A 26,592-nucleotide genomic window follows, 5' to 3' on the forward strand; every position below is an offset into this window, starting at 1 on the left:
CTCTTGTGGGGCAACCTCTTGACTTAGAGCTGTATGGAAAGGCAGCAGACAGGAAACCTCATAGTGACCCTGAGGTCCTGTCCATCTCTATAGATGAGCTTTGCTGTGTGGATCCTGGGGCCTGAGCTGGTCACTGTTCTGCAGAGATCTGGCAAACCACCTCTCAGAGCTTCCCTCTTTCTCAGACCCCTTCCCCCAGGGGAACAACCTGCAGGAACAACCAATCCAAGTTTTAGACAATTCACATCCTGTGATTTGTAATTTAGATGATCTAAAGAGGTTGAAATGGAGTCGAGGTTTTGCAAAGAACTACTTCTAAAGAAGTAATTTCTACACCCAAAGTTATTAAACTTTGCTTTTTCAGGGCACCTGAGTTCTCAGTGTCAAATGAATACTTAGGTGTGAGCTTAAAATTTGTGTGCTTATGTGAACAAAAGACTTTCTATTTATGTGTTTTGTTGAAGAACTGAGAAGTTCAGAAAATATGATATTTCCTGGCCTTTTTTAACCTGTAATTAAGAAAAAAAATTCTTAAAGAGTTAGAAAACTTAAAACAACAGAATTAAGTAAAACACAGGCTAACTACATAAACATTAATTACATAGACTACAGTGCTGACTAATTTGTATTATTCAAAATGCTCAAAAGGCAATCAGGGGATTTCAAGACACAAACACCATTGATTGTAATGTGTTCCATATTTTGAAACCACTCGCTTGGCCTCAAGAGTCTCAGCCACAGAGTTTCGTTCTTTTCCTTCGATGGTTAAGGAGGAATTTATGCCACAAATGAAAGTAACAGTCAACAAACAGATGAAACCCGTTTGTTCATAAAGAACAACTGTGACAAACACGGTGCATGCTTAGGGCAGAAAAATACAATAAAAATAAAAATGTCAAATTCTAGTCTCAAGACTTTGACGTAAACATTTGGGGAAAACAACAAAAAATTTTACTGTTTTTTATTATTTTTTTCAATGTAAGTAATCTCTGACCCCTTTAAAAATGAGTGCTGTTCCAGACTTGATGGTGTCACCATTCAGGTTTCCCCTCTCAGCACCGTAGACCTCAGGCCAAAGGTCTGGATGCAAGTTACCATTGAAATCATCCTTCAGGACAGACGGCAGGGGAACGACAGGGACACAGTACGGACCACCAAAGCCTCTGTCACACCTAGCAACAAATTGGGAGGAAAAGGTGTTATCCATTTGGCCTAGATAAAACACAACGTCCTTCCTATGAAGCACGTTAAGCAGGTTGCTACTTACACACAACGACCTGCATCACAGATGCCGTGGCCTGAGCACATCCAGGGGCACCCTGTAGCCAGGACCACATTATCAATAGCCCAAGAATCAACACCAGCAGCATAGTTGTACTGAATCCATCTGAACCGTGTCCTGGGAGAGCTAGAAAAAACAGAGTGAATGCATTTCAGGCATCAAAATGTCTGCTCCACAAAGTGCTCAATAATAATTTAAGAAAATCCCATAGACTTCAGGACAAGAAAAGCATATTAATAAACACAGCTCTCTGCATTTGGAAAATATTTATATTCCATATGAAACCGGAAGTTTCAATTTCTCAGGTTAGTTTTTAGGCAAAATTCCATCAGGCTCTAAAGGAAGGTGCTCAAAGTGAAAACCAAGGAAGTCAACATTGCTGTGGCTCTCGCTGGTCAGCAAAGTGGTTGAGCAGAAGCTGTTAGCTGCATCAGCACTCAACAGCTCCACATGTTGCTAGCAGAGTTAAAACAATATAATTGCTTCAGTAAGCTAAAAAGTAATGAAAGTTCATTTATACAAAGTGTTGTGTAAAGAAAGAACAATGGTGACATGTTTGTATATATATGTATAGCACTGTATGACTATATAGGTACAAACACGCACATGCATACACACTGCTGCAATTGCTGACTGCCTTGTTATCCTCAGATGAGGCAAGTATTTTGGAAAAAAAATCTGTCAAAACGCTGTGGGTTTGATCATCTTGCATTTGTTCAGGCAGGAAACATGCTGTGGAGCTGATCCTGGAGCAAGGCACAGAGAACGGCCCTCAGACTGACAGAATCAGGATATCACTATATCTGTGAAGAACATTCTTTGGAAGAAGATGCATGGTCCTCTGGAGCGAACTATGGAATTAGAAACCAAGATGTAAACCCCAGTCTCAGTTCATTTACTGAGTGCCCATTTTCACCACCTTGCTTTCTGGGTGGTGAAATTTGCAGAGGTAATGTGTAGAGTGCTTTGAGAATTACAGAACTATTCAGAATAACAGTGAGCAATATTATCATTGTCTGTTATTTCTAAACTAGAGCATGGTTTTATTCAGAGAGGCGGATGCCAGCATATCTGCCACATCCATTTACAACAATGTGATATCACTAGGAGTCAGGCTGAACTCTCCTCCCGGTCAAAAGGGTGGAGGTGGCACGTCCAGTAACATGCGGTTTGACTTGCTGAATGCCATGACTAACATGCCTAAATGTTGGATGACAGCTTATATGCAATGACAGAAAATACTTTTATATGAAAAGATGGGTCAGGGCATTAATTCTTGCTTTTTATTGGGTAAATGTTAGAAAAGCTTGGTTTAGCATTCCTGTTCTTGCTGCCATAGATTATAGGCAAGACTTAAGAATTCACTCATCCAAAGTTGTTGCTTCCTTAAGTTCCTGCAGTTCACATTATATCCGATGAAATATTTTGAAGTGAAATTTAAAATTCCGATGGCGTGACAACACACATTTAATAATTTAAAAGACATGCAGAAAATTCCCAACCTGAGGGATGTTTGCTCAAATTAGATCAGCAAAATCTATATCAAACAGCCAGAAGCAGAGCGCTCACTTGGTTGCGGGTGGAAGGTAGACCGTAATTCTCTTCCAGTTTTGGAATCTCTCTGAAGTGTAGATGGAGCTCTCAGTGTAGTGCTGACAGCCGATGGTTGGGGGGACGCACTCCTCTGTCACCAGGTGCCAGTCTCTCCCGTTGTTTAAAGAATACTGCAGGTGAATGCTATGGGAATTGCTGTATGGTTTGCTGCAACCCATGCTCAGCTCAAACTGCAAGAAAGTGGAGGCTGACACATGGAAGTCCCAGGTCTCGGCATAACGAGGTTTTCCTATGAAAAGAGAACAAAAAAAAAAACAACAAAAAAGAAAAAGTGCACCTTACGCATATGCTTTCAGTGCTGTCATTAAAATTTCTTATCTGCATTTACCTTCTTTTTTTTCAGCCTTCTCTTCCCTGCAGATTACTATACACTTGAATTTGCATATACCTCCCATCTTGTAAAAACTTGACCCATACATAATTTATAAAATAGGTGCATAGAAATGTAGTAATGTTTGGTGACACATACCAATGTTTTCACTGAACATCAGAGCTGTATCCATAGACAAGCAGTCGATGTCTACTTGACCTCCTTGTATTCTGTACCAGCTTGCTTGTAAATCCACAGTTCCATCAAATTTGTCCTGGAAGCCAGTCTGCGAGCTGTCATTCATCCCTATAAGGACATCGTCCAAAGCCCACTGAGCTGAATGCTTCCCTAAAAAAAGCAGAACAGGCAGGTTAGTGGAGTCTCTGTTATTTTTTACGCCCACATCCTCTGTTCACCCCGTGAGCAGTGCTCAGTCACTGCTAAACAAGACTCTGGAGTATGTTTCTCTTTCGGATAAACATGGGTATTTTCCTCTTCATTTCTCAAGCTTCAGTGCCTTCATCATCATACGCTCTCCCTGTTTTTGAATGAGACACTCCCTGAGCCCCTAGATTGAGGATTTTCATTTTATGTGTCACAACCTTCCTGCCGTTCCCCACACTAAATCAGAAAGGCCTCTGTCTAGTTCCCAAAGTACCTTTTGTATGGAAGAGGATAGTACAAAAGGGAAAATGCTGAAGGCTCTGGATATAGATGATATTCACAGAAGTGCTCTTCACTTTCTCTTTCCTGGAAACCTCATTTTTCTTGCTCTCCAGCCTACAGGCACCTCAGTCCACCATTGCTTCCAGCTCTTCATTTCAATTCACCTTTCTACCAGCATGCTGAAAACGCCATCTTTACTGTACAATCATTGCCCTCACAGGAGAAGAAGGAAAGTCTTGACAATAAATGGTGAGCTCGCAGCGATGTGCCAGGACTTTTGTCCTGCCACTATGAGGAACGTGGGTCATGGCTGATAGGGCCACTTTGGACTGAGTTACGGCAGACAATTTACGAGGGAGCTAAGATCTGTAATGAGGAGTGGTTGTCACCTATGGGCGTTGGTATGGAAGGTGGTATTCCAACCTCCAGTCATAAACTCTCCCTCTTACTGGGAGCCACAGGACTGCCATCAGAGTGACCAGGAAGAGATGTCATCCAGGTGCCCCCAGAGCAAGCGGCCACCAGCAGGACACAGGTAGGGAGCAACAGGTCTGACATCGCACCACTCACCAGAGCAAACGATCATGGCAGAACGATGGTCTGTGGTGCACCAGTTCCTGCCCAGCATTTTTCCCAAATGAATTGGCTTCTTAACTAAATCACATCCCTCATGCCTTATCTACTCTCTTGCCTAGCCAGGGCAATTAACTCCAGCACATATATTGTAAGAAAATGTACAAATAAAACCAGCCATCAAAATGATAAACGATAACCCAAAAGCTGCAAACCGTAATTACCTGAATATAAGCCGTGGGCTTTTGTCCCCAGGGAATTGCTCTTAAAATGTACTTTGCTATATTTCTGAATATCACCTTACATTTCCTGCAGGGATCCAGGAGCTGCTGCCTTGCACAAAGGTGAGACACTTAATCGGGACACTTTTAATTGCGGTAATGTGCCCCCGCGCGAGGCAGGCAGGAGCTCTGACAGTGGCTGTAGGTATCAGTCAGCACCAGGGTTTTACAGCCGAGAACGTGGGAAGTGTCCGAGTGGGCTTTGGAGGTGCAGCAGAAGGCGGGGAGCAGGGCGCTGGGACACTAGAAATGGCAGGGGACAGGAGTCCTGTTTTGGAGTGTGGAGATACTAAAACAGGGAGATTGGAGCCACCAGGCAGGCAGATTCAAGGCCAAGTTATGCCGCCCTTTCCAAAACGAAATAAAATGTGTAGGCCATTTTGCATCCCAGGTCACTCTGTACTCAGGTAAATCCTCTATGCTTATTCAGGCTTTTCTGTGTAATATTCTTTTCCTCTCCTCTTTGTTATCTCTCAGCGTCTTTGGTTTAAACTGAGCTCTTAAACAATTTTACTTTTAAGCCCACTGTTCTGCATGGTGCTATAAAAGAAAATGATGTCTGCAGTGACTGAGGAAAGCCTAAATGTTCTCTTACAGCACCCAAACTGTTCACCATACTCTATTTTTGGTAAACTGAGGCTTCTGCAGAACATGAGAAGCACTGACACACAAGTTGTGTAAAGCTGCTTAATGAATTTTTAGGGTGGCGTTGCTTACCGTGTTGTGGCTGCCACCAGCGGAAAGCAGTGGCCGGGGTTTTGGCCTCCCGAGGTAAGTCTATGGAAACAACCTGGGGTTCCAGGTACGACATGAAGTCCAGCTCCCGCAGCAAATGCCAGGTGATCCCGTTATCATTTGTGTATTGAACGACAAGCCCTGTATTTAAAATTAAGAAAGGCAGTTAGTCTGACTGTACCAAGCAAAAGGGGGCAACTCTTCAGCCTGTACTGGGGAGCTGCCGACCCCCGTCCAGTGCATGCCGCTTCTGGCATCTCCCCTACCTTTTTGGCATCTCCTGGTCCAGGAACGTTTTCTGGACAAAGTCCTACTGCAAAGGTGATAGTGTTCACCAGCTGCCACCCGCTATCTTGCTTATGTTCACCAAGCTCAAAGGATCAAATCTTTTGCAACCTCAGTGAAAGTCATGATTGTACCACAGAAACCAGAGGAATAATGTGACTTTCTTAGTATGGTCAGCATCTATTTCATGTCGGGTCTCCTTGCAGTTTGTGTGGGACACTGAGTTGGAATTCTGATAGCTGGGCTCCCAATATCGGTAGTTCACAACGCTCACGCTAGCTGTGCAAGCTCACAGCATCCTTAAAAGTTAATTATTGTAATATTTAGATAATTTAAAATAGTCTTCATATCTTATACAGAGTACAACAAATACTAGGACATAGCAGAATTGTGAAGTCACTTATGAGCTTATCACAGGGGATAATACAAGAAAGAAGCACTTCTTATGTGTATTTATTCTCTTAAAACTCTTATACTGCAGTATGTTCCAAGGTAATGAATTTTCTTGTGTCTTATACTGGTGCAAATGAGAGGAAAATCAAACCCTCAGTGTAATCTGTGCTGAAAGATGGCAGTTCTGAGTATGTAAATGGAAACGCCATACGGCAGGAAACAGTCCACTGATGTTAAATGATTTATACTGAAAGGAAAACGAAGTTTTTCATCTGCTAGATGGCAGTGATCTGTCTTCATGCAACTAGACCACTTTACGTGGGGAATCTGTTCCCAAACCTCTGCTGATCCTTCCCAAACACAAATATCATCCCAGTAACTCCTAAGCATGTGGGGAAAATAAGAGAAGAGACAGCTGGGAGAGATTAATTTCTTTAGACTGAATATATTTTCAGCTGCAGCTTTATGATTTTGCATTTCAGGTACATCATGCATGAGCTTGGGTTGGAAGGCAATCTTTTGTTAGATCCACTGGTGCAGTTGAGAAGCTGAAAACGTTTTCAGGCACACAACTCTACCTTAGGTCAGAAATGGAGGGTGCACGCTTTATACTGAACTCGAATTTTATTCCTTTTATTTCAGACCTGAAGAAAGTCCTCTGTACTTGTAAATTTACTGTTTTCTGATACTATCAAGTACTCTAATAAAAGCTTTTACACCTCTTCTTGTAAATGTCTTAAACCGTCACAGCATCAACAAATTTACTCCTATTGATAGATCACCATTAAGTTTGGTGGAAGCAAGTACAAATACAAACGTGGAACAAAAGTAAATGATTTTCTTCACCATTTATGAAAATTGAAGAGGTAATGGATTTATGTTAAAAATAAAACAATCTTTTTGATTCTGTAAGGACAGTAAGAGGCAAAAACACTTTAGAAGACCCAAAATACAAAAAGCTTATTATAAGGAAAAGAGACTTTACCTTCATTCCTGGCTCTTGGTCTGTTGCAGGAGTTACCAGTAGCCTTGCTTCCAATTTGTACATAAAATTGAACTAGCCTGTTAAAAAAATCAGGGTAGAAGAAAAGTGTAATTATCTTCTGATAGCACAAGATCAGCCAGGATAACTCTCCTCTCTTAACTAATGTGGCATTTTCAGTTAGGTCATTATTCCAAGCTTATTGATCAGGTGATGGCCCCAGTGAAACCAAGCATTGCCATAGTAAACAGTGGAGGACCCAAGACAGAAGAAGGTGATGCGGTTTATTGATCCTGTGCATAGTAAATATATTGCTGAACTAAGTAGCAGATTTTAGCAGTTCCTTCTTTCACACAAAGATGCAAAAACTCCAAAGCAGGCAAATGTGCTCCTTACGTCAGATCTTACCTTCACCTCTTGTACCTGCAAAATGGTTTAAGCTTTAAAATACAATATTAGAGTTTTAATAAAATTATCCTCACTATACCACCAATCCCTTTTTGGTCCTTAAATTCTTGATGTAAACAATTTTCAGTGAAAAGACTTCATGGGACATCTTGTGAAGCAGACCCTTTGATTTTAAACCTATACATTTTGATTTCATTGAACATCCTCTTGTTCTCACATCATGAGATGGGGAAAAAAAAATATTCCTGATCTGCCTTTCTTGCAGCTTTCCCTGTAGTCAGTGCTTTTATCACTTCCCTACCTTCTCCTCCTCCTTTCCACAGTAAACCATGGCAACCTTTTCATCTGTCTCTCTGCGTGAAAGTTTTTCATGTCCTTGATTTTTCCTATGACCATTTTCTGCAACCCTCCTGTCCCTTTGAGACAGTGTCGCTGATTTTATTGACAGAACTTTCGCTAAGCCTTGAACATCCCTAACTCGCTGCATTTGAATTAGTAACTATCCCATCCTTGTGCTCCAAAATATTGTCAATTTTTTGTCTAATCAACAGTGATGCCCTGGTGCCCTTGCTGAACTGGTATTTTTAATTGTGACTTTGTGGTATCAGAGTAGTTTAAATTTCCTCTTAGATATGTACTACTGTGCTATAGAACAGCAATTTGTTTTAATTAATGTCCTGCTGCTCACTCGCCAAATTTTGTTGCCTGTCTCCAACATTTGTCTCAGTCTTATCTGGTCGTAATTAATGAATGTAAAGAGCATGGAGATGACTGAGAATGCCATCGCCCCCATCGCCTTCTTCACAGGCTGTCTGCATTGCGCACCCGAAACAGCTCCTGACTTGTCCCCACACTGAGCTTTTGCATGTCGAAAGTTGGCGATGCCATTCGCCTTGTTTCCTGGCCAGTTTTTGACTTAGGATGACACCTGCCTGTTGTGTTATAACTATTGGAGTACTCGCTGATGTGATGGTTTTGGGAAGCAACTGCTTGTGCTTTGTGCTGGGTGTATCTTCATGGAGAGATGGAGTCCTTGCCAAGCAGACATTTTGGAGGAAAAAAGAATTTATTAATTCTACTGCTTGTGGATAATGTCTTTATTTCAAATACTAATTTTCAAGGTGAATTTGTGTCTCTATAGTGAGGAAAAAAGGCTTGACTTGTCACTGAAATAACTCCCCACAAGGATAACTCTTTTCACTTCAGGGGATTTGGTCATAATTTGCAGACATCAGTAAAATCACAGACAAGCCACAGGACTACAGCCAGAGCCAGACCAACACAGCTACGTCTCCAATTTCCCTCACCCTCTGCTACATATACATTGCCACGATCCTCTTCTGATTCTAAAACCAACCGCACTCCAGTTCTGTTACTGCAATCAGTATCTCCTATGTGAGATATTTTGTATACCCATAGGGACTAGGACAAGCCAGAATATACTCATCCGTCTCATTCATAATATAACCCCGTAGACAGCTCAAGAAGAGACAGGCTGACAGTATTACACCATTTAGCCAGGCAGGTCCTATTGTTTGCTGCAGCTCTGTTGTCTGAGACCATGTTCAGGCAATAAAACACTAGGCAGCAGTCTCAGAGGTGAAAAGATTTACAGTTCTATGATGAAATTCTCTTTTATGTTTGCCCAATGTAAAGATCGGCAAAAAGCAGAAACAAAAGACAAAAAAAACCACCTTTCTGCAGAAGGGTGAACCAGCCCATCTGATCTGTAGCCGTTTGACCCAAAGCAGCTCTCTGGGATGGTTGCACAGTCATTAGCAACAGAGTCTGGAACGCAGATGGGAGCCAAGTCAGCTAACAAGCCAGATGTCACTGCTTGGAAAAAAAATAAATATATATTCCGTGGTTTTTATCTAGCTGCCAGGTAGGCACTGTGTGTAAATGCTCTCACTGAACGGATAGTGAAGTGTGTCATAAAGGACAGGCCATCAAAGTGGGAGGCAGCAGCTCATCAGTAACCAAAATGCATCCAGGTATTGGATTGTCAGTCAGGGGGATGGAAATATTGCTGGTGAAACTGTGCCCTTGGCACACTGGGCCATGCAAAAGGGAAGGGATGGAGATGCTCCAGGGGGCTTCTGAAGTGTAGGGCAAAAAAATGGTCTGGGTGAAATGAATTTTGACACCTGCAGCTCTCTTAGTGCTACGGGACATTCTCCTAATGTCTGCGAAAAATTGTAGTCAATCATGTAAAGGACACAATAGGACAAACGAAGCTAAGATTATGACAGTACTTAATGTACATGCTAAACATTGAGTGCTTGTTTGTGGTCATTGGCTTCAGGGAGCAAGCTTTATAGTTTAAAAGGATTTTAGCATGACTCCTGAGCTTGGAGGTGCCCTGCTGGGCTGCGTCCCTGAGCAGCACCACGCACCTCGGGCTGGAAAATCTCAACCCCTTTGGAGCAGAGTGAACCAGGAGCCCCCCCGCCCCGAGCCCCGCTCCTCTGGGAAGAGAAGGGCGAGGGTGAAAAGGGACGTCGTACTTCTTACAGAAAAGAACACAAAAATATTTACATTCCTTACATAAGATTTACGCTTTACGTTCAAAAAAGCGGTAACTGAAGCAAGATGACAGAATATGCACAGGTAGATCTGCGGGAATTCAGAATGAAAATAAAACTTTAATGTCTTGCGATATTTTTCAATTTTTTGCTCTTCCATGCCTGATTTAATGAAACAAGATCTTAAAAGGTCTGGGAAAACACTATTAACCTGAAAAATAAGAAGCTTAAAAAACTACTGCAGGAGTTCAGCCTTCTTATTCACAACCCTCAATCCACATATCTAACGGAATGTCTTTCAAGATATATTTTCCTGCTGTTTACTCAGTCACCAAAACCCCCCAACCAAAAAACCCACGCACAAATAAAAGATAACGGTGTAGGGACTAAGATGACCTCTAGTAAGATAACTGAATTCTATGCAAAGCATTACTGAATGCAAAAAGTAATACCAAAATGGGAAAAAGTGCTTCCCTCTAATCTCCTCTTTCAAGTGACATTAATTTTAGCTTCAATAACGGAAAAAAAATCTAGGCTGAGGAATTATTTTCTTTTTAGGGTATGGGTCTTTCAGTTAACCCTTCACACTCTCACAAACTTCGTCTGCTTTCACTTCTAGGAAAAAAGACACTGTTAATGTTACAGATGGTCTCAAACTTTAAAGCAGGATGACCCCGTTCTAAGCAAGGTGTCTGAAGGCTAGATGCCTACGTCTTACATGATCAACCCAGATTCCCTTATAATTAATGACAAAAATACATGCTTCCAGAAGACAAAGCATTGGCCGTAGCTAACCCTATTTTAGGATGAGTTGCATTGCCCTTTCAAAGTAGCTGTTTCTTTCCTTTGAGCATAAAAGTAGCCTGGGGTAATTGCTGTAGTCTAAGGAGTCCATGTTCTGGTCAAGCTGCATGAGATGGATCCCACCCTTGAGCACACGCATGGCTGAAGAAACCGGAAAATCGATGTTAGTCCCATCTGTGTTTGAGGTGAACGGTGCTTCTGTTCCGTCTAGCAAACAGCCCAGGGATGTGGCACCAAACTTGACTTGTTCAAGGAAGTTAAGCTGCTCACTGTGATGCTTATAAAAAAATCCAGTGCTGGTTTATTTTGACAAAATGATCAGTTGCAGCAGGAGAGCCGTTCACACAGCGAGCACGTGCTCAGAGGAGGGATCTTAAATGCTTTTATCATGTGTCCCTCTGGCCATTTACATTCTTGTGGCAGTTTTGAGACATCAGATGAGCCATGTTCTCATGCAAAATGGAAATAGCGATAGATTAAATAAGTCAAGAAAGAGCATTGCTCAGTATTTTAAAACTTCTTTTGGCTTTTTAAATGGTTCAAACTCTATAAAAAAGGAAAGCTATAAATATGAATATCTGGCATTAAAGGTGGTTTCAAAGTAATCTTAAAGCTAAAGAAAAACCTTTTCTTTTATAAAAAGATTTCTCCAGGAAAGAAGGAATAACTCAAAAATACCATTTGAACATAGACTTCTTGATGACATGGTTACTTCCAATACTATGCTTCACAGGATTAATAACTTGAGATTTAAAAAGATGTTGGAACAGAAAAGAGGTGCTCAGATCTTCCCAGCATTCTACTGCAAACATGCACTTGTCCAAAGCGTATTTGTCAAGCAATTAATTAATTTAATTATTAAGTAATTTACATAGTTATATAAATAATGAACATCTTTCTTTGTCAGAGGAGGATCTGTCAGACAGGCAGGGGACAGAGGGAAGGCAGGTGGTGCTGTGCTGCTCGATGCTGGGGAGCAGCTAAGGATGTCCCCAAAGCCGCAGCACCCGTACCCTAAGGTAGCATCTCTCATCTGAGCTGGAGAGCGCGAGCAGTAACTTGTGGCCAATCTTTGCTGAATGATCCCACAAATTAAATAATGCAGCAAATCACGGCGTTACTTACTCTTGAAACAGTGTCTGTCAGGAGAAATATCTTTTATTAAGTTAACCGGTATAATGGTAGGGTGGGCAAGGTTTCAGGTGTGTGATCCCTCATGGGACTGGACTCCCATGCAGCAAACTCCAGGCTAAATAATGGTTCGAATTAACTGCCCTTTGTTTATCCTAATTACATTAACCAGTTAGACAATTTGAGAGAAAAAGGATAATTACTACCAGCAGAGCAGGATTCAGTGGTAGCAGGGAGAGAGGTGAAAGCTTGTTAGCCTCCTGGCTACACAGAAACAATTCACATTCCATTTTTTTACACTTCTGACAAGTGGACTAATTCTCAACATCTGGCAAGTAAACAACAGCTCGTTGCCACGCCATCAGCGTGCCTGCAATCCAACCAGTCTGGGGACAGGGAGTTTTTCTGTCCAGCTACGGGCAGAGTCTTACGTTTTGTGCACTCTCAAGACCACGTCTTCTGCCTGTCCGTCTAGAATACAGTGCAAGCCATCTTCTCAGAAGGATAGAGTTCCTATTTTTTTTTATGCTGCTATTCCACTGTTTCTAACCTAAATATTCTCTCTCAAGAAAAGGAAATAGTACACCAGAATGAACAAAAAAGTAATTTCTCTGCCTTTAAGGTTTTCAGAATGACCAGATTACCAGAAAAACATTTCTCGCCTTCTCACATCTACACTTGTAATAGCTGAGAGGAGACAACATGAACACACAGACAATTGTGAGAAGCAGCACTGAGGATTGACCTGATATTTGTGGTGTCCAGGGGAACAGTCCTCGCCTCCCTTTTCCCAGGTCCGTTGAAGTACAGAGATCTGCCGTCGCTGAGCACGCCACAGCCTGTCCCAACCTGACCTCCCGTTATCTTGTACCAGAGAGGGCTTAGCTTCCTCTCAAACCTGTCGAACATCTCACTGTGATTAGGCACATTAGACACACAGGTTCCATGCGATGCTTCAAGACAAAAAACAAAAAAAATATATGGGAGATGCTTTGGTGAAACTGTGCTGAACAGAGTAAAGGTCAGATACAGTGCATTGGCAGACGGTTCTGTTGCACCCACATATGAGAAAGTATGGGGCTTTTCTAAGAAAATGCCCTGATGACAGGATTGTACCTTTTTAAACCCGCTTTACAAATTTTCGTAGGCAGAATAAGCCCTCTTCTTCTAAACTCTAAGATGGCTTATTTCACGAGACGAAAAACAGCCATGCTTTATGTTGATAAGGCATTTTATGTAAACAGAAAAATATTACCCTTTTATTTCATTTTAAACAAATTGAACAAAAGATGTTAGCTTATTGCTTTGATGGTATAGAGGGTTGAAAAGAGTGCAGTGTGCAACTGGTTGTGCCAATCGCTATTTTTTTTCATTGGGTTTGGAGTTGTTTTTTTTTGTATTTCAGCATAAAAGCCCCTGAAACCACAAGCGAGCAGAATTTTCCACAGAAGGGCCCATCAGAACATATGTTCCCTCCTGGTCCCATGCCATCTGATGGCCAGGGGACTCAAAAACAGCAGCAATTCTTTTGAAGATGATCCAAAGGCTTTTAAGCAGACTTTTTAGTTTGTAATATTTTATTTTGTTTTCTCTTTTATCGCTAGTCCCTTCCCATCCGTACAGATGGTGATGTTCAAAAGACTGTAGTTGCTAGAAACATCACCGGTGTCCACTGCCTTCACCTGCTCTGTTTTGCCTGTGCTCAATTTTATTTAACAAAACGAGAAGATTCTTGCTGGCAGCCCATGAAATTTATGTCATCGTATATTTTTCTGGCATATTGGAGAGGAAAAACCAGATGCTAGATTTACAGCTTTAACTCAGCCAATGCTTACTGTAATCCCACCGAAGAAGGGTTGTCTTACCTGTGTAGCCCAGGTCACAGAAGCAGACCCCCGAGACACAGTCCCCATGACCGTTGCAGTAGTTGGGACAAGGCTCGGAAATGTAAACGCCGTCTAAGCCGAAAGGAGGCACACTCTTGTGGGAGCTGCTCTCCTGGATCCAGCGGAACCGAGTCTTACTGTGGAGAAACAACGATGAAGGGCACAGTATCGCTATTCCCAGCTTCAGTAACTACCGCTCCTTGTTTAAGATTAAAAGGAGCTTTTCCTAAATGAGACATTTGCAAATAAGATGCAAGTGGACACCTGGAAAATATTTCTGACATCCTACTTTTTGTGCCACTTCACTTAAGGATATTTTTTCCCGATTTTTGGGATGTATTTTGACTACTTCTACTTCTCTGGCCTGTATCCACCAGTGTGATGCAAAGAACAGAAACATGGTTTTATCAACAAGAGTGAATGATTAGATGTGACTCTGAAGATGCCTTTCACTACTCAGGTCAACCTGAACAGCTAATTACATATTAAAATCCCAGAACGTAATTTCTTACATTACTTATGAAAGTAACTCAGTAATGGCAGTGATGAAGACTTCATTACGGCATTGTATAATTTTGAGTAAAAAAAACTTCAAGTAATTTGGATACTTGAAAAATCATCCACTTTCTAAAAATAATGGCAGGTAACGTGTCCTGCAGGACATGTGGACAGAAATATAAGTTTTTATTCTTGGATGACAACATGAAATTCCTGGAAAACAGTCATCTAATCCTTGTATAACTGAAACTGCTCCAGGGACTTCTGTGACCCTACGCTAAGTTACTCCAGCTGATCCACTGCATAGGGAATTAACTGAAGAAAAAATATTTTGGTTATTCATTTTCAGTCTTTAACTTTCAGCTGAATGGTTTTATAGGAGCTCCAGAGAGCGGAACAGATTTAAAATCTCATTGCCAATCCAACGGATTAACTAAGATCCTGCTTTGCTACTTTGCCTAAAATATAATAAATGTATTGCTTTTTTTCTGCTCTGCACTGGGATTTGGTAAGCAGGTGATCATCGTGCTACCGCTCTGTACCAACTGCTGAAAAGCGATGCTCCCCAGATAACCCATGAACCATGATTTCCAAAGTGACCCACAACCAATTCAGTTTTCAACATGCCGAGACCCTCATCGTACTCACAATACTTACATTTCTAATGTATTAGCATGAGCTTCTTATTCCTGATCACATTACTGAACATAATGCCAAACAGATTGCTGCTATTGATTCTGCGCTGCTTGTTTTGGGTAAATCAAATCAGCTGGTGTCAGATCTGTGCAATTTGGCACCTGCTTTTATTGGCTAATTACTGAAGAAAAGACAAACTTGTTACGGTACACACTGCTAGTTTAACTCCTTGTGGCAAAGGCACCGGCTCGCCTGCTAAACAATATGCCACGTACTCAAATCCTGTGCCGGGGCTTGAGGATGAGGATCCGGGGGCAGGAGGATGGGGCTGAAGCCCGGGGGCAGCCCGAGAGTGGCAGGAGGCAGGGGGGCACGGCCAGGGGCTCCCGTGAGACAGCAAGCGAAGGCAGCGAGAAACTTCAGCCAAATCCCAGTAAGACTGAGAAAAGCCTCCTGATTGCAAGGCTTATTTGTGTCTTCCATCGTCTGATGTTTTCTCACCAGTATTAACCCGATGCTGAGGTCGTGCTTGCAGATGAGCACACCTGCCATTCCTCCCTCCTTTGACTTCACCTGTCCCGGCCACCTCCAATGGCACAAGACATTACGCAGCAGCTCAAATACCCTTCTACGGTTTCTTTGCCCAGTGCTAACTGTAAAATTAATCCTGTTCAAACAGCTTATTTGATTCAAGTGACTTATTGTTCTCTTGCTGGTGCCTCTGACCTACGTGTGTAAAGACAGACAGCACCACAATGAAGAGACTGATGTCAAATTAACAAGTTCTGGATTCCTTGTTGCTTTGTAATTTAATTTTATAGACCATTCTGACACCTCTAAAATGGAAATCTTCTCCCGTTTTGGAGACCACATTATATTTTTCCCAGACCTGCTGATCTTTAACCCTGCTTTTATTCACAGCTTGTAACTTTTTCCTAATGTAGCATCAAAGAAGAGGCAGCTAATTCACGGGTACCACTGGCATCACTGGTTTACAATGCACAGTACCTGGCTGCAAGCGACCTGGGGATAACAATAGTAATTCTTGTCCAGTCCTCAAAGTCTCCCGTGTGGTACACGGTCGGCTCGCTCAGCTCCCGGGAGCTTCCCTCGCATCCTTTGGTGCCCGGAGATGCCGGGTAGCAGCCCTCCTTCACGAGCGACCAGAAGAGCCCAGCGTCGTGCGAGTACTGGAGCAGGACGGGAGCAGAGCTGCTGTACTGGTTGGTGCAACCGATGTTCAGCTGCAAAAAAGCAAAGCATCAGACACGAGCTGAAAAAAACTGTGCTGTTACTGTTATTTATTGTCTGCAAACCACCTTTGACTTTTTGGTTTGTGAGGCGCAGCGCTTTGAACGTTTGCTTTGAACCCTGCTGGCAAACAGTGACTGATGCTTGGAGTCTGCTTCCTACACGTATATGACATTTCTCAGTAAAATTTCCCTGTATTTCTTCATTAAGGTTGCTGGGTTCAGCACACCAAAATGTGCAAACAACTTTTCAAAGGTCCTGGTGCACAGCAGGCCACAAAGAGCAAACTCTGTGTAGGCACCTTCATGCCCGGGAAGGGTAGGAAGAGCTGTGTCCTCTGAGACCCATCTCATCTGCAGTCCCACCCAATGTGCCCAGAGGATCAGCCCGAATCCCAGGTCCCCCCCTGCCCTGGGCTGCGAGCCCTGACCACAGCCTGGTCATTGCCCTCGCAGGAATCATGTCTGCGAGCTGGCACTGCAGTTTGGACCCCCACAATAGAACAAAATGGGATGAAGTAGAAAAATGCATATTAAAATGCGAAACGAGAACGTAACCAAGACAAAAATCAACTGCTGATTTGAAGTTTCCAGTTTCATTTTTCAAGCAACCAGAAAAATATTAGTTTTCATTACTCTATGGCAGAAATCCTACTTGAGCTGTAGAATGTAAAACGTAAACCAAAATCATTCATGTAAAATTAAATAATTTTGACAAATTACTGTCTTTGAGTTTATCAATGCAAAATTATTTGAGGCAGCTATTTAAAATGGAAATTTCTCAAACTCAGGAAAGCATTTAACCATATGTTTAAAATTAAAGCATGCAAATAGGACTAACACATTTACGTGCAGGCCAGTTTAAAAGCTTTCCAAAATAGAGAGGAGTATAAATTCAGGCCTTAAATAATAGACTTTATAAAAAAGAACTTGCTGTTCTCTGATACATGTTGTTTCTGTTTTGTATGTTTATGTTACATTGCCAAGTGTTCTAGCTACGGAAGGTGTGTGAAATATTTTTAAGTATCGCTTTTTTAGACTAAACAATTTTTGAAATGCTGTTGATCATCAAACTTACACAATGGAGGCTTCATCACTGAAGTAGAGGAAAGTGGTGAAGAGGCAAATAGGATCTTTTCCAGGCTAAATGGCATTTATATATTGAAATATTTTGGGGGTTTAGACAGTTTAAAGTATAAAACTACAAGCAATACTCATTGAGAAACTGTACTGCAATCCCTCGGTTTTTATAGCGTTTCATTAGCATAACTTTTAGATGAAATGAGATTATTTTACAAATCCCATTATTTCTAACCAACTTTCCTATTTATAGAACTGTGGGAATTATATTTGAAAAGCTGCCTGTAAACATCTGATCTCTTTAATAATTCCACTTGTAAATTATTCAGTGTCTGTATCCACCAATTATGTAAGGACCATGTATTTGTGGTGAGCTCATTAAAATTGCATTGCAACCAACCTCCAGAATTCACCAATGGGATTTCATTATAAACTCAATAAAATTTTGATTAGGGTTCAGAAACAAGAGCTTGTCAAAGCAAATACACTTTGTTTGGAGCCCACATTCTGATGTGTTGTCAGACCACTGAAATTTTTGTAAGCCCTCTAAAGAAGAGAATGCTAATTGGAGCCTATATTCATTGACACAATAAAAGTAAATTATACAAAACCCCCGCACTGGAGCACAGAGCAGCTTGTAAGTCCTTAAATAGTTGGAAATACAAAAAATGTACACAAACCACATTGGAGCTTCTGTAGTCACAGAGCCCCAGATGGGAATAATCCGTTTTTCCCTTGACAGTGCAGTAGCATTTCCTAGTACTGACTTGAGTATAATGACAGTCGCTTCAATCCACTTCTGAAACGTGCTGAAGAACAACAAGCTTTAAAACTTCTCCAGAGGGGTAAAAAAGCTCTCCTACACCAAGGTTTTGGCTACCCTTTAAGAAAGCAGCACGATATTTTATGCTGTATGAATTCATACTTGTGCTCGTCACACCTTTTTACGCAGTGCTATAATTTATCACCTTGTTTTGAACCGTGGCCCCAGTGACATCTTGCAAGTATTGACTAAGGGCAGTTTTACTGATACTCTGCAGAGATTTATGTTTAAGGAATACCTTGAACTGCAGGACGTATCCAGGCTTCAGGGATAAATCTCGAGTCACCGCAAACCGGTCTCCATCTGATTTACCAAAGAGCATGGCAGAGGGCGTGGCAGAGCAGAAACTTTCATTTTTGGTCATCCCTTCATTGGCCAACATTAACCATACGCTCAGCTGGTTCATAGGGTAATCAAACGCTGGCTTTTCGTAAAAGTTCTGTTAGAAACGAAAAGGAAAGCAACAACAAGCGCTATCACCTTGCAGTGGGACTTCAGAACAATTTCAACTTTCTAATCAACTTTCTAATGTTGCGATTTCTATTTTCTGTCATTTAAAAAAAAATTTGTAATTTCCAAAATGTCTGCCTTGACTTTTTGAGGAGATACATAACTACATCCTCTGTCACAAAGATCAGGAGCCTGACGGTTTTGCGATAAGACCCAGGTTGTTCCCACACAGAGAGACCCAGTGACAAACACTGCAGCTGTTTCTTTAAATACACCCAATATTTTCAAAGAAAATTAAATTCAAAGAAAAGTCTACTAACAGAGAGGATGGTTCCTCTTTCACGGGGATGCCCACAGCCTGCTCTTGCTTATTACCTGTGGTAAAGTGGGATTAACAACGGGAATGATGTGCTTCTGCTTCTCTGACAAAATGATGATGTCATCAATGGCCCACTGATCATACCCTTCCCCTGAAAACACGGGCTGCCACCAGCGAAACCTGGTGCAAGGTGTCTTGGCTGCAGCCGGCAGCTCCAGATAGACAAACCTGAAGAACAGAAATTCAGCAGAACTTTAGGGAACACAGTTTGTAGAGAAATGGGAGAAATACCACCGAAAAGAGGCAGGAAGGCCAGTATCTATCTTACATGTAGAAGTCTTCTACATAGCTGGATACTTATTTATACACTGCATATCAAGAAGCCCTCTTTGTCCTCCTTGTCTGTGGAGAATGTAAACTCTTTAAGACAATGACTATTTTTCACTCTCTATGAGTATATTGCCTAGCACAATAAGGAACTGATTTGAACTCTTCAGCTTTGAATTAAACTGTTCATCTGATCCTTGTTCAGCAAGTCTTGGTGTTCTTCTGGTGCCAGCAAGTAATAGTGAAATATGCTGGCAAAATTAATTTCTCATTCTCTTCTGTTGGTTGGTCCTATTTGTAGACAAATGAATCCTTCTACTACAATGCAATAGATTATGTAGCAGAGTTTCATGCTGTGGATAAAAATATTTCAGCCCTCCTATATGGATCTTCATAAAAGACTGTTAGGTCTTCTCAGACAAAGTGCTTTATGTTCAATTTAGGAAACACCTTACAAATATGATGTTAAATAAAAGTTAAAATTTCAAACCTAATCATGCTTATGTTAAAAAGTAAAATAATTAGTTACTTGTTCAATCCTATTTCAGGCACCTTACATGTATACACCGATACATATATTCCTTTTGGTACTCTTTCTTTATACCACATTATTCTGTACCGAAGACCCTCCTTCGCTTGCTGGTTAGGCAGACAGAGGCGAAGGAACTGTTGAGGGCTACAGGGAACCCTCTTTTCCAGAGGATGTGTTGGAAAATAAGGAATTGGAAAATAAGATTTGGACCACATTTGAACCAGCAGAAAAATAAATATGCATAGCTATATTCAGTAAGGACCATCACTCTTGGTTACTTAGAGGGGCAAATGTTTTGTCTAAAAATAATGTATTGGACAGTCGAGTGATGCAGGTTTCAATAGGTAGCTTCTTTGTTGGATGTGTCCTGTACTTTTGACAAAGTAGAGGCTAAACCACCCACAGAGTGGATGAAGGGAAGGCGGTGGATGTATTTTTTCTGGATTTTAGTAAGGCTTTTTATACTGTCCCTCACAGCATCCTTATGGACAAGCTGTCCAGCTGTGGGATAAGTGGGTTCATGGTGCACTGGGTGAAGAACCTGCGGAAGGACAGAGCTCAAAGGGTTGTAGTGAATGGGGCTACATCTGGTTGGTGACTGGTTACCAGTGGTGATCCTCAGGGCTCAATTCTAGGGCCAGTTCTGTTCAATATATTTATCAATGGTCTGGATGCAGGGGTTGAATGCACCATTAGCAAGTTTGCTGATGATACCAAACTGGGAGGTGGTGTTGACTCTCTTGAGGGACAAGATGCCTTGCAGAAGGATCTAGATAGATTGAAGCATTGGGCTGTGATTAATGGGATGAAATTTAACAAGTCCAAATGCTGCATTCTGCACCTAGGATGGAGTAAGGTCAGGCACAAGTATAAATTGAGAGAGGAGTGGCTGGAGAGCAGCCCTGAAGAAAGGGATCTGGGGCTGCTGGTCAACAGCAGGCTCAACAGGAGTCAGCAGTGTGTCCTGGTAGACAAGAGGACAGACTGCATCCTGGGCTGCATCAAACACAGCATAACTAGCCGGTCAAAAGAGGGATTATCCTGCTGTATTCAGGACTTTGGGCTTGGCTAGTTTGGAGAAAAGGAGGCTGGTGGGCGACCTCATTGCTCTCTACAGCTTCCCAAGGAGGGGAAGTGCGGAGGGAGGTGCTGAGCTCTTCTCCCTGGTGTCCAGCGACAGGATGCGTGGAAACGGTTCAAAGCTGCACCAGGGGAGGTTTAGAGTGGACATTAGGCAGCACTTTGTTACTGAGTGTGTGGTCAAACACTGGAACAGGCTTGCTAGAGAGGTGGTCGATGCCCCAAGCCTGTTAAGTGTTTAAGAGGCGTTTGGACAATGCCCTTAATAACGTGCTTTAACTTTTGGTCAGCACTGAATTGATCAGGCAGTTGGACTAGATGATCATTGTAGGTCCCTTGTTCTGTGCTGTTCTATTCTATATATCTATACTTCCCAGTGCGTAGATCACCTTTAGAAAAGGACAGTTTGCTGAGTTACAGAAGTTCTTCTGAAAACATTGTCCATTGCAATTCAAAATGACAAGATGGGAAGATAAAATGATATACATATTGAAAAAAATGAACTACAGGCAATAGAAATCATGTTTGTACCTGTGCAGACAAATGCAATTTAAATTTTCACAGACAAGCTATCCCACAGCACGTTTAAAATGCTGAACATGATTTCTTCTCCTCCTTAAATATTTCTTTAGAGGAGTTGTTGTTGTGTGTGACATTAATATGTGTTCATTAGCTCTGAAACCAGTCAGAGGAAATGGCAGATTTCTACACCTCTTTTGGGCAAGTTCTCTATTTCCTTGCTAACATTTTGCAATTATTAGCATTTTAGTCATGTTTCACGTGGGAGGTGAGTGATTGGAAACTTTATATTTTACTTCAGTTTTTTTAAGGCCCAGTTTCATTAGATTTTTCCTTCCTAGTGACAGGAGTTTACTGTGGCAGCCTGGAAAAGTTTCCATATAATGATGGCTTTTAAGCATTATAACTTGAAACTATTATTTGTGTTTTCATAAATCGAGAAATAGGTTTTTTTAAAAGACCTGACGCAGTATGGATTGAATTTAGACCAAAATTATACCTGGGTTTGCTGAAGTCAGAGAAATACATTTCTGCTAGTAGCTGCCAGTTGATCCCGCCGTTATTGCTGTACTGCAGCAGCACACCTTCTTCTCTGCTGTCTGGTTTATTGCACGACGGACTGTCTCCTCCTATCTGGATGTAAAACTGGACAAAATCCACCCAGGTTGTGTCCAAATCCCAGCTTACCAACTGCCTTTTTCCAGCCTACAATAGAAAGAACAGAGAAGGAATAATAATATTAAATATGACATCTTCACTACGAATAGACATGTTTAAAGTCAAACACAGATGAATGTTGTGCAGAAAATTGCACAACCTGGAGGGCACTGAATTTTGTGTTAATATGACATTTTTTTGTCTTTCAGAGAATGACTGTTCTTGGCCATCTTTTATGTCTTAATCACTGCTGTGACCCCACGAGCATTTTTGTTGTTACATTTCAACACACAATGCAACTTCACAACGCAATTTCAAGACAACTATTTCATCTCATTCCTTCAAGGTGCCAAGTACCTTCAAAAGACAAAGAGCAGACCCTGGGAATCCTGAACCAACCGGGGTTAAGCATTTAAGCATTCAGCTTTTTAATCATAAAACATAAAGTAGTAAAAATTTCTGAAGTCTCATTTTCTCAGTCAAATCTTGCACTGTCTAGGGTTATCTGGTCATCTGAAATTATAGCCTTTATAATACCTGTTGCTTGAAGCCTATCTCCTACACAAGAACAATGGAGGGACATTTTCTCTTCATGCCTCACCTGAGGAGGATTTGTTCCTACACAAAACTGTGCTCTTTTCCTAGTAAGTGTGGTACTTCAGTCTCTCAACTAAAACCTGTGGATTTGGTTTCAGGTTTACCTGAGCACAGGTGAGAGAAAAAAACCAGCCTCATAAAGTTTAGTGAACAGCTTTTCCAAGGATGTTTTTGAGTTCTAGCAGGAAGCAGCTCTTAGACATCGACATGGGGTCAATATGGTCACTCTGTGCACGTTGACAAAGTAAGTCAGAGCATATTCAGCTGAAAAAGAGCTATAAGGTTTAAAAGCCTTTTATTGTAACTGGAATTATCCCGTTTCCTGCTTCCCCTTGTGCCCTGCTGCTTGAGGCTGAGCTTGTGGGCTTGCTCCGCAACGAGCCTCCAAGATGCTGATATGTGATATGAAGCTGCCTGTGGTGAGGCAGGACACAGGGTGAGAGCAGTGTCCCTGCAGAGGTGACCCAGGTGCCCCATACCTGGCACAGCCCTGCCCTGGCACAGCACCATGCCACCACAAGCTGTTATAGGTAGGGCAAAGCCAAATACGTGCAGCTGGAGAGGGAACGCGGGGATCATATATCTGCATTCATTAAAAGTAGCTGCAACCTGGCACCACCCCCCAGAACAGAGCAGAACTGGCAACATGCCTACCGTTTCTAATTCCCTAAAAAATCATGGGTTTGTGGCCGTCTCCAAGCACAAAAAGGTATCAAAAAGGAAAACCTGGGCTAAGTTATAAAATGACGCATATATTTTAAGTAAAATGTATGGTTTTCCCTGTACATCCCTGTTTTTCTCACTTGTACACCCATCACCCTCATGACAAATTTCCAGGCAAATTTGAGATAAGCAAGTGGCATGATCCAGCTGGACGTAAGTAACAAGATTTATGAGCTGAGATTTAAAATATCATCTATGTTTTTTTAGTAAGATGATAGATGAGTTTAAATCTTGTTCCACTCATCACCTCTTTCCTCTTTCTACCCAGTTCAGAGTAAACTAGCACAGACAAATGTCTGTGGTTTTCTTTCTCAGAAAATTCCCCTTTGCTGGTGTTACAGCCTGGGTCCATAGCTCATTTGTAGAGTCTACCAAACAGGCAACACCACACTGCACGACTTATTTCTGGTGGCTGAACACTTGTGTTTTTGAAACTTGGTTAGCTTGCACCACTGATGACAACTAAAACCTGTGAAGAATCCTTCGATCCTCAAAAAGCTCATTGACGATACCGTCATACTGATGTTGCCTTGAATTATGCCTGCTGTTTTGGTTTATTTGTTGATTTACCCCCAGCTGAGCAAAGCCCTCCTGGATGGTGCCATGAGAGTGAGGTGGGCTCAGTCTTGGATGCAGCCCCAACCTTCCCAGTGTAGGCCCATGTGGCTAATTACTAGCCAAGGTGGCAGTGATTATCCCTTGGTAGTTTGCTTTCACTGTTTCATTTGGAGACCCACAGGAATTTGAAATTAACATAATCAAATCAAACTAGTAATGGATAATAAAGATGCAAACACCCTTGCTGCCCCATGGGCAGGTGCGTCCCGGCTGGCTGGGGGTAGCCATTGACCCGCCGTGGATTAAGCTCTGGCTTTAAAACTATTCCAGGTGGGTTTTCCATATCTACACCCCACTGCAGCTTTGCCTGCCAAAGGGTTAACCACAGAACCAGGTTAATTGAGAAAGGGCACAAGTGACATAAAACCTCAGAGGAATTGCAGGGGCTAATTGAAAGAGCTCTGTATTGCGAGCACACCTACAGTTGATTAGAATGAGTTGTAAAACAAAGAGAGTCAGCAGGACAAAGCCAACGTTAATTCTGGTAGCAGTAATTGATTATGGCAGTAAACATCAGACATTCAAATAAAGAGTGGCTATTTGAGCAAACGAAAAGAAATGGAGCCCATGAATATGAGCTCCCAAAACAATACAGAACTGTCGGGCAACTATAAAAATAATTTTTTATTATCTACCAGCACGGCCACTAGATGCCTTGAAATAGATCTAAACAGAAATTAAATAAACCACCTTCTGTTGATGGCACAGAGACTGCTACTACTCAAGAAATGAATGATAACCTAACCCTTAGAGATCAATAGAAAGAAGCCAAGAATTTCTAAATGAGTTTTTCACTCCTCCTTAGCAGAAATCAGAAGAAAGATCATAGCAGGTTAATTCTAATTTAGCAAACTACTTTTGAGAAACTTGGCATAAGGAACTGAGCCAGAAGGAAAAACATCTAACAGAGAAGACAATTACATAAAAAAATCCAATTATCACAATTAGCTAGTTATACTGATTGGTCTATTATGAAATTTTCAGCACAGAGCTTCATTTCCAGGGGAGCTGGATGTGAGACTATGTAGGAGTGCTGAAAATTATTTGATGGGTTAGATTTTTGTAATGAGGTAAACAACACACAATTACACAGCGTTGCATATTGGGTTATTCTTCTGGGACTAATCTGGCTCTCATGACAGCAGTGGCAGTTTGATCAAACCTTTAAAAGAGAAGCACATAGCTGCATTTATAGTCTTCCTTTCAATTAAGAACAAAACAAAACCCAGTACTAGACCCGAGGAGCAACAACAAAAAATAAATCTGTGATTACAACCCATAATCTTACATCTGGTCATAAAGATCTCTTTTTATTTTAGTTATAATTGCTATTAATTAGCAGAATTCCCTATATCTCTTTCCTGATCTATTATTTTTGTCTGCAAAGCATCCAAATTGTACAAAAGAATATCCTCCTACATGCTAACCACTTTCTAAAAGTCTGGAGGGGTTGTTTTTTCACTAGTTTTGGCCCCATGACCTGAAATTAAGCTGCCTGTCCCTTGGAAAGCCAACCATTCTCCGTCCCTCACCTCAGAACAGTACAGAACAAACAAACGGGAGCTGCTGAGCTGCTGGATGCTGAGAAAGAACTGAGTCTTAAAACAGAAAATGCTCAACTAAGACAGTATGAATGTACACGCTTCCCAGCACATTGGCGATCTACTTCCTTCCATCACAGCTGTTAATTCTTGAATACATAATGCCCGTGTCCCTCCCTATCTCTTTGGATTGCTTTGTTCTTTACCTGCGGAGCACAGCTGCGCTGTTTAATGCACTTCTCACGCGGCGTGCAGCTTTCTGCCACCTTCCTTTTCTTTGCCGCGTAACCACATCACGCTCCATTCAAACCCCCATTACGTGCCCTTCTCAGTCTCCCATCCCTCCTTAGTACCTTGTTGAAGTAGAGCGAGGAGCCAGAGGAGATGACTCCACAGCCTTCTTCAGGCTTGACTATCTCTCCCCCGATAATTTCGTGCCACTCTGTCTTCAGGCTGTCTGGGTTCTCAAAATCAGACATGACAGTGGAAGGAAGGGTATTTTCAGGCTGACATTCAGTACCCCGAAACCCCGAGTCACACCTGGAAGGAAGAATAAACGTAACAAGCTTTTAAAAACTTCGTTTGACACTGACAATTACTTAAGGTGGTGCACTTTTAAAATTAGATGTGAAATAACAAATCATTCTGGGATTGGAATTTTGGATTCTGGAAACAAACTAGAATAAGTAGATAATGGAAAAAAACTATATTTTATTTCTAAAAAAACAACCTTGTAGTGTCCAGAAAGGCTGAAGCCAGCAGGCAGTAGTCTGTGCCCTTGGTATTGCACCAGGTTTGACAGCGGCTACCAAGCAGCACTGCGATGGTCCCTGCTATCGTTCTGACCCAACGAAACAGCTCCAGCGCTCAGCTGGTCCCTGGGGTCCTTGTGCAAAGGGCTGGAGGGGCCACAAGGACACCTGCGGCAGGGCAGTCCAGTGCCACTGAAAGATCTTCCAGTGCCTGGATCTGCCAAGGGAATGGGTTCTCGGACAGAGAAGGGTGCAGCAACCGGCTGCTAATGTCGCTTGAATGGTCTAACCCTCCTTCCCAGTGCTTTTACTCTT

The 26,592-nt window shown here is 41.9% G+C and overlaps 1 protein-coding gene across 2 annotated transcripts in view; it reads right to left on the reverse strand.

The window, feature by feature from the left end:
• The window catches only part of RELN (reelin), a 293,678-nt gene that overhangs the window by 53,351 nt on the left and 213,735 nt on the right, over nt 1–26,592 (reverse strand). For both annotated transcript variants that reach the window (XM_074574094.1, XM_074574188.1), the window contains exons 24-36: nt 25,879–26,065; nt 21,889–22,094; nt 18,988–19,159; nt 18,401–18,601; nt 16,018–16,253; nt 13,855–14,012; nt 12,735–12,942; nt 7,125–7,201; nt 5,444–5,602; nt 3,366–3,554; nt 2,852–3,125; nt 1,268–1,408; nt 995–1,172 (exon numbers count right to left, since the gene is read on the reverse strand). In XM_074574094.1, the coding sequence (XP_074430195.1) occupies nt 995–1,172; nt 1,268–1,408; nt 2,852–3,125; nt 3,366–3,554; nt 5,444–5,602; nt 7,125–7,201; nt 12,735–12,942; nt 13,855–14,012; nt 16,018–16,253; nt 18,401–18,601; nt 18,988–19,159; nt 21,889–22,094; nt 25,879–26,065 (2,386 nt within the window). The remainder of the gene's footprint in view (nt 1–994; nt 1,173–1,267; nt 1,409–2,851; nt 3,126–3,365; nt 3,555–5,443; nt 5,603–7,124; nt 7,202–12,734; nt 12,943–13,854; nt 14,013–16,017; nt 16,254–18,400; nt 18,602–18,987; nt 19,160–21,888; nt 22,095–25,878; nt 26,066–26,592) is intronic.

The sequence above is a fragment of the Larus michahellis genome, chromosome 1, assembly GCF_964199755.1.
Source record: "Larus michahellis chromosome 1, bLarMic1.1, whole genome shotgun sequence".
Classification (NCBI taxonomy): domain Eukaryota; kingdom Metazoa; phylum Chordata; class Aves; order Charadriiformes; family Laridae; genus Larus; species Larus michahellis.